General features: G+C 59.2%; 1 protein-coding gene across 1 annotated transcript; it reads right to left on the bottom strand.

Annotated features, from left to right (window-relative positions):
* Nucleotides 1–8990: 8990 nt before the first annotated feature.
* MNX1 (motor neuron and pancreas homeobox 1) lies at nucleotides 8991–13237 on the bottom strand. The gene is given in 4 exon segments (XM_049785295.1): nucleotides 8991–9350; nucleotides 10190–10350; nucleotides 12675–13015; nucleotides 13017–13237. Coding segments are annotated over 4 exon segments (1056 nt in total). The 3' UTR covers nucleotides 8991–9017.
* Between the last annotated feature and the right edge of the window lie 625 nt (nucleotides 13238–13862).

The following is a 13862-nucleotide window of genomic DNA, read 5'->3' as shown; positions in this document are numbered from 1 at the left end:
CATATGCCTTAGGTCATCCCTAACAGAAGCTAGTGGCTCTAGCTCACCTCTGGGAATATTCGTGCCAGCCTCGGTGGAGGTGGGAGGTAGAGAGGGATCTCAAGAGCCCTGATGTGTACCATCCTTAGTGTCCCCTTAATGTCCTTAGTGTCGGCGTCACAGTGAGAATCAAGCATCAAGCTCCAAAACCAGGACAGTGGGGAGACACGGGTCTGAAAGCAAAAGCTGATGCAGGAAATAATCCACATACTGAAGGAGGTGAAACCGTCTTCCACTCCTAAGAAGCATAGAGCTCATCAAAAGAAAGCCAGAAATGAGCATTTACCTGAGACGTGACATATTAAGAACTAGACCACATGCTGGGGTGGAGAGCAGCTGGTCTAAACACCAGTCCAAGGTGCTACATTCAAAGGTGTCTCCTACCAGTGAGTAAAAAGGCATCTACTGAGTGGGGTGGCAGTGTTTCCTGCAATGAGTAGCAAGAGGTATGCTGAGTGGGGTGGCATCCAGTCAATCCCACATCACAGGAATGTCCAGCTGTCCTGGGGTTTGGGACATGCTCGGCCCATGGTTGCCGTTCCCTACCTAGGCCCATCACTTCTCAGCACGGGCTCCAGCAGACATCTTGGGACCATGTGGCATTCTCTCCAGACCCAAAACAAACCACATGGGGAAAAGTCAACGCCCGGTGCCATGCGTTCCTGGGAACTCGGCGGGCTGAGAACATGGAGTCAGGTTCACTGCAGCACTGAACTGTCCTCAGCAGCCCCCAAGGAAAGAGTGGGGTGCCCTTGGGCATCTCTGAGTGTGACACCCCTGAGAATAACAAGAGGTAGGGATAGTGCAGTGGTCGGCAACCTTTTTTTCAACTGAGCCAAATCTCAGATTGAAATTTATTTTGAGAGCCACACGGGGCGCACACTGACAGAGAGAGGCTAGGAGCAGAGTCCTGGCTCCTGGAGCAGCCGCCTGGCACACACGAGCCAAATGGAAAGTGTAAAGAGGCACGTGTGGCTCGCAAGCCGCAAGTTGCCGACCACTGGCGATAGTGCATCATCATGACTAGAGTATAAGGGAATTCAATAGTTGAATTCACACATCCTGGACTGGAAGGAGCAGAGCATGGAGGGTACTTACACATGGCTGACCTGGGTTTGAACCTCAGCAGTCCAGATAGTGTTTTCTGAGTAGTCAGGAGCACTGTGGGGTGTGGCCCAAAAAGGAACAAAGATTGTCGACCTCACCTCACAGCGAGGTGCCTATCAATACCAGCAACCCTTTTGAAGGAAACGACTTCACTGCTATATGGGAGGGGCCCACAAAACCCTGACTAAAGGAGCCTTGGGAAGAAGGGGAGATGCTGCCTGCAAACACAAACGCTCCAGTTGCCAAGCTGCTGGAATCCAGACATAGTGGGACAAATAGACAGTCCGTGAGTGAGACCAAACACCAGCCCACTGGTTGAGACAGGAGGACCCCACCCACACTGGATGGGCAATGCTGAGGAGGCCACAAAGGGATTTGGCAGGCAGTGGGTCTGACTGAGCTGGTGACAGCCACCTGTGATCTGGGGACTCACCCAGAAGCCTCAGTGAACCCAACTGATGAGCTATGGAGTTCAGTGAGGGGCCAGAGCGAGAGCACAACAGAGAGAGCATTTGCCTTGGACTGGGCTGACCTGGGTTTAATCCCTGGCATCCCTGTGCCGGTCCGTAGTAGTTTCTGGGTGCTGAGCCACGAGTAACCCCTGAGCATTGCTGGGTATGGAAAAAAAAAAAGTCAGTGAATGGGAAGCTTGGCTTTAGGCTTGCCCACCTGTGAGGACCACTTAGGAAGTGTCTCAAGAAATCAGAAAACTCGGGGCTGGAGAGATAACATGGAGGTAAGGTGTTTGCCTTTCATGCAGGAGGTCATCGGTTCGAATCCCGGCGCCCCATATGGTCCCCCGTGCCTGCCAGGAGCAATTTCTGAGCCTGGAGCCAGGAATAACCCCTGAGCACTGCCGGGTGTGACCCAAAAACCACACACACACACAAAAAAAAAAAGAAATCAGAAAACTCCACAGTCTGACGAAGTATGAGGGCTGGGACAAGGCCACCCTGAGTTAGAGCACACAGCTGAGAACTGTGGTCCACATTGTTGAGCATGGTGCCTGATATCTGTGTCCACATGGCTGAGAACTTTGTTCCACAAGGTGAACGTTGCGTGCCTGTGAATTGTGGCCCACACAGCAAGCACTGCCCTGAGAACTGTGGCAGGGGTCAGCACAAAAGCACCTCCGGCTACTATCCTGGGAATGGCTCCTTGAAAGGGTCCCGGGGCTGAGCTGGAGCAAAGACAAGCTCTGACACAGGCCACGGTGTGTTGGTTTAGGAAGTTTCTGGAGTGCAGAGACAGCCTTGGGGAAGGCGGTGCAGCTCCGTGAGTGCTCCTGTCACAAGCCCAGGTGAGTTCCCAGGGGTGACCTTGCTCCCGTGGGAAATACGTTTGCCCAGGACTCTGCTGCCACACAAGTGTCCCCACCACTGGGGGACAGGGTGGACCTTGAGGGGACTGGTCCTGGGGATGGGACACCAGCCCCTCTGTGATGGCTATGGATCACACAATTACAGGTCTGCCACTCTGGGCTGGGAGGAGTGAAAGGGGTCTGATGAGATCCTCGTGGGGCACTAGGGGTCCTGGGCCAAGCCACCACTGTCCAGTCACTGGGCACTTTTGCTCCCCAATACAGAATGCCAAGTGCGGGGGTTGGGGAACCGACAATCTGCCCATAGCCTCTGCCTTTCTGGAACCATCAGGGTTCAGTGTGTCTACTCAGGCATCTATATGGCAGGCTGTGCAGCCTCCTGCACTCTGTGAAGCCAGAACCCTCAGAACCTCCCCCACCTCACCTAGGTACCAGGATCTTGGGACCCACCCCTAAATGGGGGGATCCACACAGAGCTGTAGATCCACCCAGGACTGTAGGATTCATAAGCACTGGGGGGGGGGGTCCACCTGAATGATCCACCCAAAACCATGAGATCCACCAGGAACCCATGATCGCTCACCCCACAGATCACCAGCCTGTGCTCAGGCTCTGCTGTGTGGCCCACACAGCTCTGGAAAGGATTGGGATCCTGGTCCCGCAGTTCACCCCACAGCCCTCAATGTCCCCTGACTTCTTAGATCCTCCTACGCTTTGCAAGACCCCTGTGAATGGACCCATCAGCTCTGGTGCCTCCGTGTCGGGGGCAGATTTCTTGGAAGCCAGACCCACCACCTAGCCCTGCCCTGGGGAATAATCAAGCTTTGTTGGCCATGAGTGGAGGCTGGTAAAGAAGAAGGATCGCATCATCAGGATCAGCAGGCAGGGGCACCTTCATGAGTCAATAGAATTTATTCTGCTCTCTGATAGGAAGGTCAAGGTGGTTTAATCTGCCGGGGCAGCTCAGATGCATTATCAGCCCCAGAACAACTGGGAAAGAAAACACCAGCACCATTAAAAGTGAATTACTTTGTTTTATGAAGATAAAAGGTAGAGGCCCAGACTGCCAGGGTCCAACCCCCACCCTCGCTGAGCAGCTGGAACCAGGACTCTGGCGGCAGCTGGAACCCCAGGGGGCACCTGGGGAGTGCTCAGGGGTCTTTGGGTGCTGCAGAGGTGTCCGGCCACTGAAGCCCTGGGCCATGTCCAGAAGCTGCTCCCTCTGCCCCCTAATCCCTGCTTGCTACTCCCTGCCAAGCTTGGCCTGGAAATGGGACCTGGTGCTCCTTAGGACAGTCATGAACACACTTAAGGGCTGAAAGTCAGGGTCTGGGCACCTCGGGGATATTCCCAGTGTGAGAAATAAGAGGGCCAGTGGGCATCAGCCAGGGCTGTTTCCACCATAAAAAAGCAAGTGTGCATGTGCCTGGGGAACTTGTGTGTGCATGCACACCCTGGAGAAATGTGTGTGTGTGTGTGTGTGTGTGTGTGCGCGCGCGTGCGCGCTTGTGTGTGTACCTTGGAGAGGGTGTGTGTGAGAGAGCACCTGAAAAGAGGAAGCCAGAGGGAAAGAGAAAGACTCTAGAGCAGGGGTCTCAAACTCAATGTACTTGGGAGCCGCAGGAGGCAAAGTCGGGTGATCCTTGAGTGCAAAGTCAGTAGTAAGCCTTGAACACTGGTGGGGGGGTGACCCAAACAACTAAAACAAAACAAAAAAAGATTCCTCTAGGGCAGGGCCACAAAATGTTGTACGGAGGCCCGCAAAGCCCCCCCCCCCCCCCCGCGAGAGGCAGAGCAGAGGGAGCTCCTAAGAAGTGCCTGGGAAAGTGCATCTGGGGTAGTGAGCCCCGCTCTGTGCCTGCAGGTTACAATGGCACATGCCTGAGTGTCTTTGCACTCACAGAAGCCAGGCTGGGGGTCCTTGGACATGTGCACCCACATCACAAGTGCTCCCAGTCACAGGCGCGCCCACATCACATCACAGGTCTGTCTGCCCCTGCTCCTGCACCAACTACCCTCAGGGGCCCGGTCAGTGCTGCTGCGTATGCCCTAGTGCTGCGCTGTGCATGTGCAGCGCTTACAAGCTGGTTCCAGTCCTGGACAGAGAAGAGCCGCCCCGAGGTCCTGGGCTGGGCACAGGTTGAGGTACTATGTCTCAGCCTGGGCTTCACGGAGAAGTCCCAAGGCCCAGAAGCCGGGTGACAAAGGCAGGGGAGCGCCAGGGCCAGTGGGGCTGAGGCCGGTGGGCGGGTGGCAGTCCAGAGAGGCCCATGCTCTGAGGGATCCTCATTACCAGCTAGTTCATCAGGGACCACGAGTAGAAGGCCCGGCTGACAGCAGAGGTGCGGGGGGGGGGGGCTCCCTCCTGCTGTGGGGGGACAGGGGAGCTTGCTGGCCTCCCCATGGGTGGGTCTGCTCCCCCCAGCACTGCTCCACCCCTCGCTGAGCAGGACTCGGGCAGGGAGAGCTCAGCTCCCTCCTCCAGCTGGTCTGTCGGATGGAGCCTGCATCTCTTTCATTTTCCACAAGAGTCCTAGGCTTGAGTGTGGTCCGGTGACGCTTCCTTGGGGAGCACCTGCCCGTGGGGCCCCACAGCAGCACCGGACAGTCCGTGCATGTCCAGGGAAGAGCCTGTGGGGAGGTGACCCAGTGCTGCTCTGCTCGGGCTCCTCCTGCTGCTCCCCTCCGTGGGGTCCACGATGCAGAGATCAGAACCGGCAGCTGTCCTTGAGAGGGGCCCCGAATGAATGTGTGTGTGTGTGTGTGTGTGTGTGTGTGTGCGTGTGTGTGCGTGTGCGTGTGCGTGTGCAGAGGGAATGAGGAGACCAGGAGAGAGGCTGCGAAGAAGCTGGCGCAGGGGACAGACGCAGCCTTTGGCAGGAGACAGCTAAGCCTGTGCGGGCGCCCGGCCAGCTCCCGGCCCCTGTGCTGGGCCGCCCGCCTCCGGGGCTCTCCGCTCAGCACCCGCAGACCCCGCTGCCCCTCCCCCGGGGCCTGTCCTCACCCCGGAGCTGACCGGGCACCGCCAGCCTGGGGTCGGGGCGCAGGGGCAGCTGGCGGGCCGCCGCCAATCTCTGTGGGGGGCACCGGGGGAGCCCTGGGCCTGCGCCCCCCCTGTGACCCCGCGGGAGATAAGGCGGCACTTTGTTCCTCCCCAGCTGGGTAAACGGGCCCTTCTGCTCCGCGGGGGACAATGGCTGCTGCGCTGTGAACGGGAGCCAGGTGCGCCGCGGAATGCAGGGTCGACGCGGGGCCTCACCACCCCCCGCCCGGGCCGGGGAGAGGGGGAGACCCGGGCTGCGCAGTCCCGGGCCCTCCCGCCCGCCTGAACCCGCTTTGGGGCTGGACCCAGCCCCCAGGACTGGCTACCGAGCACCCTGGGCAGCCCAGGCTCAGGGAGGGAAGAGGGCGTCTGCGCCTGGGACCTGTCCAGGGGAGGACACACCTGGCACATCGTAAAGTGATTTACAAAGCGAAAGTGTCGCAGGAGGGGCCCGAGGCCCGGCCCAGCTTTATGAGTTTAATTAGGTGCCCTATTATGGAGATAAACCTTCATCTCACCCTAAAGAGAACCTGCCCTGTGGTGGAGGCAGCTCTGAGGGGGGCGTCACCCCGGGATTAGTTCATGGAGGGCCCCGGTGGGCCACCCAAGAGGCCCATCACACTTCCTGTGGATCTGCTCCCCCGCATGCCTTGTAGTCTGTGGGATCCATCAGCTCAGGTAACAGCCAGGGAGGGGTGGGGAAGGAGCCAGGGTAACTCAGCAGATGGTCTGCAGGGGGTGGCCTGAGAGGGAGGGAAGCTGAGGTGGCAGGGAGGGAAAGAGGAAGGAAGAAGAGAGAAAAGGGAGGAAGGAAGAAGAGAGGAAGGAAGGAAAAGGGGGAGGAAAGACGGAAGGAAATAAGGAGAGAGGGAAGGAAGAGAAGAAGGGAGGGAGGAAAGTAGGGAGAAAAGGAGGAGAGAGAAGGAGAAAGAAAAGAAAGAGGCAGAGGGGACAGAGAGATAGCATGGAGGCAGGGTGTTTGCCTTGCAAGCAGAAGGATGGTGGTTCAAATCCCGGCATCCTATATGGTTCCCCCCCCCCCCAGCCTGCCAGGAGTAATCCCTGAGCGCTGCTGGGTGTGACCAAAAACCAAAAAAATAAAAAATAAAGGAGGCAGAAGAGAGAAAGAAAGGAGAGAGAGAGAAAGGGAGGGAAGAAGAGAAGGAAGAGAAAGGGGAAAGGAGAGAGAAGAAAGGAAGAGAGGAGTGGGAAAAGGGAGAGAGAGATGAGAGAGAGGAAGGGGGAGGAAGAGATGGAGAGAGAGGTGACCGGGCTTTACTTCCTAGGCTCTTCCCCTCTCCCTTCTGGCATGGGGACTGGGGTTCCCAGCTGGCTCCTCTGGGGTCTGGTGCAGCCCTGGGGTGTTCGGTCAAAGGCTGAGCAGTGCTCCTCCCACGCTCACCCAGGACAGGATGCTGGTTTTGGTTTGTTTGGTTTTGGCCGCACCTGGCGATGCCCAGAGAATTAATCAAACCCGGCAGGCAGGCTGCATACTTGGGCCAGGCCCTCCCTGCGGCGCTCCAGCCCCGACCCGTGCTGCTGTTTATTTGGTGCCGACACCCCTGCCTGTGTTGGCCAGTCAGGGGTCACAGAGGGAGCTGAAGCACAGGCCTCCCCTAGCCTGGCCCTTCTCCTTGGGCGTAGAGCTCCATGCTGTGCCGTGGCTTGTCCTGCTCTTTCTTCCCTCTGCTCAGCTACTACCTTTCCCCAGATCTTCCAAGCCACCCATCAGGGGACCGGGTGTCACAGGTGCTGAGGGGAGGGGCCTAGGGGAGCGGGGTGGCCAGTCCTGAGTTTCAGTTGCTACAATTCATGCACTCCAACCTCTCTCGCACTCCCCGGAACAGGACTGCGCTTACTGAGAGGCAGCGCTGTGGGGTCCCTATGCCTGCCTTGTCAGCACTTCCTTCAATGGGATGAATCGTTCCGTGTGCCTGGCGAGTGGCGAGGACAAGTCAGTTGATTATATTTAAATTTGCCATAATTGGTTTGGGGAAGCGCTCCAGCGACAAGAACGAATTGATCATTAAATTTATTAAGGAGATAAATTCCGCTGTGATGAAGCGTCTGGCTGGAGCCCTAGTCACCTCAGACCCCTGAGCAAATCCTTGCTGGCTTGGGACTGGGGCTGGGCTGGGGTGTCTTCCATCCCCCAGCCTCTGCTCCCATCTCAAAGCCACAGCTGGGTATGGGGTACGGGGTTCAGAGGGGGAAGAGAGCCCCCTCTCTTTCCACACCCAGCAGCCCACCTAAGTGCTCTGAATGGGGTCTGAATAGGGAGTGAGGTGAAGAGGGGTCACATCCCACACCACATGGGCAGTCAAGCCTATCCCTATGGGTGGCAGATTTCTATCTCCATCTGCCTGCCAGTCTATATCCCATAACACGTCTCCCACAAGCCCATCAACGGCACATTGCACATCCTGTGCACAGCCTCCACCCATTCCTCTCCACCACACAGCACTTCCCCATCCTGTATCCAGCACCAAGAAGCACAAATCCCTTGGTCCACAAGGCTCAGCACCTCTCCCCCCTCCCTTCTGCACCACACAGCACCTCTCCCAAAGGTTGCTTTGCCGCCTAGGGCTCCCCTCATCTACATCCCAGCTCTGTGCCCACTTGCACCTTTGGACCCAACCGGGCCTGCGCCCCACAGCTGCACCCACTGGCCTTGGCTGAGGCTGCTTTATGGGGGAGCAGGTGATAATGAGCTGCCAGAAAGGGGATTAATCTCACCCGGTAATCACCCAAATGAACTGCCCCAGTTATCAGCAGAAGGAGGGAGGGAGGGAGGGAGGGAGAGAGGTGAACATGGGTGTGGCGCAAGGATTCAAGTTGGAAAAGGGCTCAGAGCCTCTCACCTCCCGGACACCCTGGAGGCTGGATCACCCGGCAGGAGGGAGTCTGGGACTGACAACTGGGCCAGGCTCCCCATGGGAAGCTCTGGGCAGTGATGCCTTGGGGGTTTCCCAGATGCTGCAAAAAGTCAGCCGGGGAACCTAAAGGAGAACCTGATCCAAACACAGGACCAATCCCCAGGACAAGCATTGGGCTGGCTAAGGTTGAAGATCCGGCTGAGCAACACCTTTCAGTACCTGCTGGGCTTTTCTCCAACCACAGTGCTTGGACCAGAGTTCAGTCACCAGTTTTTGCCATTTTTCTTTCTTTCTTTCTTTCTTTTTTTTTTTTTTTAAAAAAAGCTATTTATTTTACATTCCACCACAGGCGATGGGAGAAGCTAAATAACTTAGCATGCATGCATAGAGGCTTCTTTATATATATACATATATATAAATACAGTGTACAAAAATAAAAGCAGGTTCTAGGGTGCCCGCAGCGTCCTCTCGGAACTCACGTGCTCTCCAAAGCACAATGGCTGACTGCCATTCATTAACACTGTGGGTTTGGGCAGAGGAGATCCCCTGCGGTCGATCTCCGATCTCCAATTGGCAGCCGCAGAGACATCGGAGAAACTGGGAACTCCAGTCCAAGGCTGGACCACTTGTCCTACTGGAGCGGTGGAGGAGGCGAGTCTGCATCGGAGGAGCCATCGGAGGAGGTGGCGCGGGCGCTGGTGCCACCGTTGCTGTAGGGAAAAGCCTCCTCCTCATCTTCGTCATCTTCCTCCTCATCGGGGTCACTGTCCCTCAGGTCCCGCAGATGACGGACGCTACCCTTGTCCCCGGGCGCTGGTGGACCCAGTAGCTCCGTGTTTGCCTTGTCCTCCAAGCCTGTCTTGCCTGCGCCTTCCTTCTGCTTCTCTGCCTCGGCAGCCGCCTGCTCTTTGGCCTTTTTGCTGCGCTTCCACTTCATGCGCCGGTTCTGGAACCAGATCTTGACCTGTGGGCACCCTGCGCTTGAGATGCTGAGGACTAGAACCCTCTGAGCTCTTCCTCCCCCTTGCCCTCTCCCACTACTGGGGGCCAAGGAGGTGAGGAGATCTATCTCCCATGAAGTCTGGTCTCACCTGAAGAACTCCCGCCTATAGGTACCAAACAAGCCCCGGGTCTGGTAGCTTTTTGTTTGTTTGTTTGTTTGGGGTGGAACATAGGGCTTACTCCTGGCAGGGCTGTGTTTGGGTGTGGTGCCCAGGATGGATCATGGTCAGACTTGTGCAAAGCAAACTCCCCCCATTCACTGTGCCATGGCTGTTTTGGTTTGACTTGGTTTTCTGTCACATGCTTTGCTGCTCAGGGTTCACCTCGCTCTACACTGAAGGGAATCATTCCTGGGGGGGAAGAAGGCATTCAGGAGAACCATATGAGGTGCCAGGGATGAAACTCCAGGTAGTTATATGTTAAGCATGCCCTCTCCAACCCCTCCTACAGACCAGGGTCCTCCTGTGTTTTGTTTTGTTGCTTTTTGGACCACACCCGGTGACTCAGAGGTTACTCCTGGCTATGCGCTCAGGCTCAGAAGTCACTCCTGGTTTGGGGGACCATATGGAATGGGGGGGGAGAGAAATCAACCCACAGTCTGTCCTAGATTAGCACACGCAAGGCAAATGCCCTACCGCTTGCGCTACAGCTCCAGTCCCCCTCCTGTGTTTTTATCAGGTTTTTAGTGTGTGGGTGAGGAGCCACATCCCCGACCTCTGTGCCCACCACCATTCTCCCAGGCCCACCCAACCCACACTGCTGTCACAGGAACAGTAGGGCCTGTGGGGCAGTGGGTGGCACCTGCGTCTCGGTGAGCATCAGCGACGTGGCCACCTCGAAGCGCTTGGGCCGAGACAGGTACTTGTTGAGCTTGAACTGGTGTTCCAGCTCCAGCAGCTGCTGGCTGGTGAAAGCTGTGCGTGGCCTGCGGCACTTTCCCAGCAAGTTCGATTGTGCCTGGGCTGTGGACAGACAGGAGGCCAAGGCTGAGCCCCGCTGATCCCTGCTAAGGCTACTCACTCACTCACTCAGTGGCTCCCTCTGAACCCATCTTGCCTGCTGCATGGCTCTTCAGACTCTGATCCCACCTCCCAGAAGGAACGGAGGCTCTAGGAAAAGGGACCGGGGGCTAAAAGAAGTCTGGCTTCAGGGAGAAGCCCACCACCACCCTAGGTCTCCCAGCAGACCCTGAATCCAAACAGAGTCATTACAGGCTTTCATTACACAAAAAGAGCTGGAAGAAGGGAGGAGAAAGAGAAAGGGAGGAAGAATGGTGGGAGGATGGAGAGGGGTAGGATGAAAGGAAGGAAAGAGGAAGAAGAAAGAAGAATGGAAAGGAGGAAGATTGGAGGGAGGGAGGAGAAAGAGGGATGAAGGATGGAAGGGGGGCCAGAGCCATAAGCACAGGGGTAAGGTATTTGCCTAACACAGGACAGGTGGTGGTTCGAATCCCGGCAACCCATATGGTCCTCGTGCCTTCCAGGAGCGATTTCTGAGCACAGAGCCAGGAGTAATCCCTGAGCGCTGGGTGTGACCCAAAAACAAAAACAAAAACAAAAACCATGAAGAAGAAGAAGAAGAAGAAGAAGAAGAAGAAGAAGAAGAAGAAGAAGAAGAAGAAGAAGAAGAAGAAGAAGAAGAAGGAAGAAGAAGAAGGAAGAAGAAGAAGGAAGAAGAAGAAGAAGAAGAAGAAGAAGAAGGAAGAAGAAGAAGAAGAAGAAGAAGAAGAAGAAGAAGAAGAAGAAGAAGAAGAAGAAGAAGGAAGAAGAAGAAGGAAGAAGAAGAAGAAGAAGAAGAAGAAGAAGAAGAAGAAGAAGAAGAAGAAGAAGAAGAAGAAGAAGAAGAAGAAGGATAGAAGGATGAAAGGAGAAGGGAGAAAAGGGATATGGAAGGCAGGAATGAAGGAAGGGAAAAGGGAAGGAAACTTAGGAAGTAAGAAAAAACGAAAAAATAAAGGAGGGGAGAAGGAAAGGGGAAGGGGGAGGGAAGGAAAAAAAGAAGAAAGGGAAGGAGGAAAGAAAGGGGAAAGGAAGGAAGCAGAGAGACCGTGGGAAGGAGAGGATATGGGAAAGGGCAGGAGCCGACGGTTCAGGCAGGACTCTTCGCAAGCCTTTAGAGCCACCGGAAACTGTGTGACACTGCCTGGACCCTTTTCAGCCGGGCTCTCATTTGACAAATTAAAGTCCTGGCCAGGAGGCGGGAGTGCCCTTGAGCAGGGCGGCCACTTGCCGGCGCAGTTCCCAGCACCTCTGGGCTCCGCCGCGAGGGTTTTATGACCCCGGAGGAGGAGCGCGGACTTGATTTCCCAAGAGCCCAACTAGTGTGCGACAATAAAGGGAAGAAAAGAGAAGGGCCAGCCGCCGAAGGGGCTCCCGAGAGAAGGGCAATGTGCTTTATGGGGAGATCCACGCCCCCCACTTTAGCTCAACGGGGCCGAATTCCCAACTAGACAATAACCCGAATTAAAACTCGGGGCCCCTCGGCGGAGCGCCGTGGGCGGCAGGCGCCCAGCGGAAAGGCCCCGCGCACGCCGGACGCCTGGTTTGCTGTCGGGTCAGTGCGCTAGGGCAGCCTCCGGGCCGCCCGAATGTACGCCGTGGGTCCGCGCTAGTGGGGTCTTCGGGTCCTAACGGTCCACAGCGTGGGCGAGGTCCGCGCTAGTGGGTCTTCGGGTCCTAACGGTCCACAGCGTGGGCGAGGTCCGCGCTAGTGGGTCTTCGGGTCCTAACGGTCCACAGCGTGGGCGAGGTCCGCGCTAGTGGGTCTTCGGGTCCTAACAGCGTGGGCGAGGTCTGCTGCGCGCGCCCCGCAGGGATGAGCGCGTGCCCCCGCCGCCAGGCCGGAGACAGCGGCCAGCAGGCAGCGGCATTCTGTCGCCCTGCCGCGACTTCGCAGCATCCCCGAGCGTGCCTGTGTTTTGTCCTCGCCGTCCCTCCTTCCCTCCGTCCCTCCGTCCCCTGCCTGCACCACCCCGGGCGTCAAGAAACGGGCTCCGGCCACGGACACAACGGGGTGTCTTTGTCTGGGCGGGCGCCGGGGTCCTCTGGGCCTGGGGCGGCCGAGCCGGCTTCGTCCCACCCGGGAAAGCGGGCGGACGGGCGGACGGACGCCCCGCAGGGTTGGCTGGAAGCGGCTGCCCACCCGGGCCGGCTCTGCCCCCCGCCTCGGGCCGCCGGGCTCGCGTGGGGCCGGGCCCCGCGTCCTCCCTCCCTCCGTCGCCTTGGGTCCCGCCCGGCGCGCGAGCCGCTCCTGGGGACCCCGCCGCCCCGCGGCCCCCGGGACTCACCGCCGAAGTCGGGCATCTTGGGCAGGATCATGCCGGCCGTGGAGGCGCGCAGCCACTGGTCCAGCTGGAAGGTGCCGGCGCCCAGCTTGAGCGCGTCGGCGGGGTGCGCGCCCGGCACCTGCGGGTACGGGTAGGACAGCGCGGGGTGCTGGCCGGCCAGCGCCGCGGCCGCCGAGTAGCCGTACACCGGGTGCCCGTAGAGCGCCGCGGGGCCCTGCGCGCCCCCCGGGTGCAGCCCGAGCGCCAGGCCCGCGGCGGCGGCGGCGGCGGCGGCGGCGGAGGCCGCGGGGTGCGCGTGGGGCGGCGGTCCCCCGGCCCCGGCCCCGCCGCCGCCGCCCCCCCGCGCCCAGGAAGCCGGGCTTGGGCAGCAGCGCGCAGGGCGGCGGCGGCGGGCGCGGCGGCGAGGGGCTCCCGGGGCGCGGGCGCTCGGCCGCGGGGGGCGGCTCGGACGCGCGCGGGCTGCCGCCGCCGGCCTCCGCCGCGCCCGGCCCCGACGCCACCAGGGCCCGCGGCGGGTCCACGGCCAGCAGCGCGTCGATGCGGAAATTCTTGGACTTGTCCATGCGCGCGTCGGGGGCGGCGGTGGACACGCACTCGGGCTGCGGCGCTGGGCCGGCGGTGGACACCCCTCGGCCTGGCCTGCCGCGCGGCTGCCGAGGAGCCCGGCTCGGAGCGCTGCACCGGGGCGGCCGCGCTGGGCCCCGCGTCCCCGGGCGCACTTCAAGAGCAGCGCGGCCGCCCATTGGCGCCCCGAGGCCCCCGCCGAGCTCGCGCGCGCATTGGCCGACGGCGGCCGCGCCCGGCACGGCCCGCCCCTGCGCCGCGGGGTCCTAACACCCGAGGGGCCGGACGCGCGCGGGGCGCGGGCGTGGGCGCGGACATGGACATGGCCCCCCACCTCGGGGCTCGACGCTCGCGAGGCCGTCCTGCGGGGCGGTCACCCCAGAGCCGGGCAGGGCAGGGCAGCCCACGGGGGCACAGGGGCCGGGAGACACCCCCAAACGACGACCGTGCCCCGCTTTCAGCTGCCCACTCCAGGCCCCCTCGGCTTTTCTCCTGCCCAAGGCCACCCGGCCCCAATACACGGTCCACACTTCGGCAGTAAAAGCACTTCCAGGGGTCTTTCCGAAGCCCACAGAGTCAACGCGGGTGGGTGGTTAGTTGTCAGCCCCATGGACAGTCCTCCCG

This window comes from Suncus etruscus, chromosome 13 (genome assembly GCF_024139225.1).
Source record: "Suncus etruscus isolate mSunEtr1 chromosome 13, mSunEtr1.pri.cur, whole genome shotgun sequence".
In the NCBI taxonomy this organism is placed as follows: Eukaryota; Metazoa; Chordata; class Mammalia; order Eulipotyphla; family Soricidae; genus Suncus; species Suncus etruscus.
Note: the sequence above shows the minus strand (reverse complement) of the source record. Positions and strands in the feature narration are given on the sequence as shown.